Source organism: Priapulus caudatus, unplaced genomic scaffold (genome assembly GCF_000485595.1).
Source record: "Priapulus caudatus unplaced genomic scaffold, Priapulus_caudatus-5.0.1 Scaffold542, whole genome shotgun sequence".
In the NCBI taxonomy this organism is placed as follows: Eukaryota; Metazoa; Priapulida; class Priapulimorpha; order Priapulimorphida; family Priapulidae; genus Priapulus; species Priapulus caudatus.
In genome coordinates, this window is record NW_014577603.1 from 155,433 (window position 1) to 158,403 (window position 2,971).

General features: G+C 48.3%; 1 protein-coding gene across 1 annotated transcript in view; it reads left to right on the forward strand.

Annotated features, from left to right (window-relative positions):
* Positions 1-1,408, forward strand: part of LOC106811464 (solute carrier organic anion transporter family member 2A1-like) — a 4,187-nt gene extending 2,779 nt beyond the window's left edge. The window contains exons 6-7 of the mRNA XM_014815085.1: positions 473-614; positions 1,247-1,408. Of these exons, the coding sequence (XP_014670571.1) occupies positions 473-614; positions 1,247-1,408 (304 nt within the window). The remainder of the gene's footprint in view (positions 1-472; positions 615-1,246) is intronic.
* The last annotated feature ends 1,563 nt before the right edge of the window (positions 1,409-2,971 follow it).

Below are 2,971 nucleotides of genomic sequence, written 5' to 3' on the forward strand. Positions count from 1 at the left end.
GTGTGTGTGTGTGTGTGTGTGTGTGTGTGTGTGTGTGTGTGTGTGTGTGTGTGTGTGTGTGTGTGTGTGTGTGTGTGTGTGTGTGTGTGTGTGTGTGTGTGGGGGGGGGGGGTTACTTGTCTTTGCATGTCAGTATACCACCCAAGCGAAGCATTTCATTAGCGGTCTTAGCACTTCGCGTATGTGTGTATCTGTCCGTGTGTGTGCGCGTGCGTGCTTGCGTGCGTACGTGTGTGTGTATGGATGTGCGTGTGTCTGTCTGTGTCTGTGCGTGTGTCTGTCTGTGTCTGTGTGTGTGTGCGTCCGTGCTTGGGGCCGTACGTGTGCGCGTGCGTGCTCGAGGCCGTACGTGTGTGCGTACGTGCGTGTGGCGGTGTATGCATGTCATTGGGCAGCATCCGGAGGCATTCTCGCCTGTATATATACGCTGGTTTCGTCGTTCACACCGTCGTTCTCTCACTCTCTCGAACAGCTACGAACTCTCGCAGGACTGCAACACGGACTGCGGATGCAACGTGGAGAAATACGCGCCGGTGTGCGCGTCGAACGGCGTCACCTACTTCTCTCCCTGCCAGGCAGGCTGCAGCGACGTCTACACACTCGGGGACGCCAAGGTAGTGATCTGTGTGTAGTGTCTGGTGTCTGTGTGTATCGCTCGCGCACCGCAGAGGGAAGGTGGTTGGCGTAGATTTATAACAGCCTGTTCTGCTAGCATCTATGACAAATACGACATACGCATATACGCTCTCCTATGTACACTATTTGTCATAGGAAGATTCTTCCTATGGCAAATATTGTTGTATGTGTTGTGCGCATCATATAGGAGTTTAGGAGCGCTATTATGAACACAAGCAGTGAATTTCAGCTGTAAAGCGGAACGAAGTTGACTCGCCAATATTTGTCATAGGAAGAATCTTCCTATGACAAATAGTGTCATAGGAGAACGTATATGCGTATGTCGTATTTGTCATAGATGCCAGCAGAACATGTTGTGTATAAATTGTTGCCGTTTGTTACGAGGTTTATGTGTACATCTTGTTGAGAATTAACCCCTTGGCTACGGTAGTACGGTGGCTTTACGCTCACTGACGGCGATATTGGGACGTGGTGTACGGGCTTTACGACGTTTACGTATGCGTGCGCGTACGCGTGCGCGCGCACGTGTATACGTGTGTGTGTGTGTGCTTGTGCGTCGCGCACGCATGCGTGCTTTCCGTCACTCTCCGCCTCCATTTTTTCGTTGCAGAATTTTACGGGCTGCTCCTGTACGCCAGATGGCGTGGCGACTGCCGGCAAGTGTGACAGCGCGTGCACCGGCGCCATGGTTGCGTATTTCATTCTCCTCGGCGTTGGTGGCCTGCTAGTCGCACCTGCTAACGTAGCCAGCTTCTCACTAAAAATACGGTGAGTCATATGTACTGTGTTGTCTGTCAAACACTGACAAAATCTGTTTAGGAAACTTGATAAATGTATATAGGCCCTATGTGCGTTTGTGGGTGGGTCCATCTGTCCGTGCGTACGTGCGTGTGCGCGCTTGCATATATATATATGCACGCGTGCGCACGTGCCTGCGCGTGCACGCGTGTATATATATATATATTTCCCTAAATAAGAGCAGACGCAAGAGAGGGGATGCCACGTGTTTACGATGGCGTATGAAATCAATAGTAAGAGAAATACTTGGGTCGCGAGCAGGTGTTTTGCCGAGACGGTTTCCCTAATTGATGTCTCTATACTTGGTTTCCTGTTAATTAAAACCGAGCAGGTTGACAGTGGCAGCATATATACGATATACACTGATGTACGATATACACTGCGTCTAGCTGTCGTGTCAGACGCGCGTGTGTTTGTGTGTGTGTGCATGTGTGTGTGTGTGCGTGCGTGTGTGTGTGTGTGCGTGCGCGCGTGCGAGCATGCGCATATGCGTGTGTGCGCGAGAAGAAACCAGACTGCACTACGTCATTGTGAGACTCCATGCTGCATTATAAGACACTGCGATTGTTGACACGAGGGTACACTAATTAAGACGCTATCGCAGTATTAGCCGAAGTGCTACACTATAATTTATAGAAGCCGCCATATTATTCAGCAACAACCGAAGACAAAGTGGGCACACGAGCATTCATTCACTCACACGCCGGTTGCTCGCAACAATCAAGTCGCTGCAATCAGCAACTGTAAGAACTGCGCTTCCTCCGACTGATATTGTGATTAATCGCCAGGAAAGGAAGAGAGAGAGAGAGAGAGAGAGAGAGAGAGAGAGAGAGAGAGAGAGAGATCGACCGGGAGAGAGTGAAAGCTGATACTGTATCATAACGTATATATAGTGTACAAACAAAATTATATAATGAAAATATTGTAGGCTGCATGCAGGACATGCATTTAATTTCGATAAAGTAGACGGAGTTTGCGTTTTTGTTTCTTTGTGGACTGCTTGACCCGAGAATCTTGAGAAATTCTGTCTTTCCGTATTTTTTGTTACAAATTTTGTTGTGGTAAATGAAAGCTTCTTTAGCATGAAACAAGGCAGGGTAGGCGCCCAGTCCGCGTGCCACGTATGGTTTTATTCGGCCTGGTAGTTAAGGAGCAGCAGATCCGGCACCCAGGCAAAGATATTGCGCTTATAGTGTATATATGTATATATATTGTAAACAGGTAGTTTACATAAGTTTTAAGAAATCAAACTCCTATTTAAAATTAAATTGCCAGCAGATTATTCTTGTAATAACTAGCTTGGGCAGCAAAAACAGGTTTAATGGAGCTGTGTGAGACACGAGTCTTCCACGACCGGGGTCTTTGTGCATGAAACACAACATCTAATGTTGTTATTGTTTATGCATGTGGTAGCAAGAATAGAGCGTACACGATTTCTTCACACGATTCGTGCCGCTGAGCGGAGCCTCGAGGTCGCTCTGTCCGGGTTACCTGTCTCTCTGTCTGTCTGGACGAACTGCAGCCGGATTTACGCGCG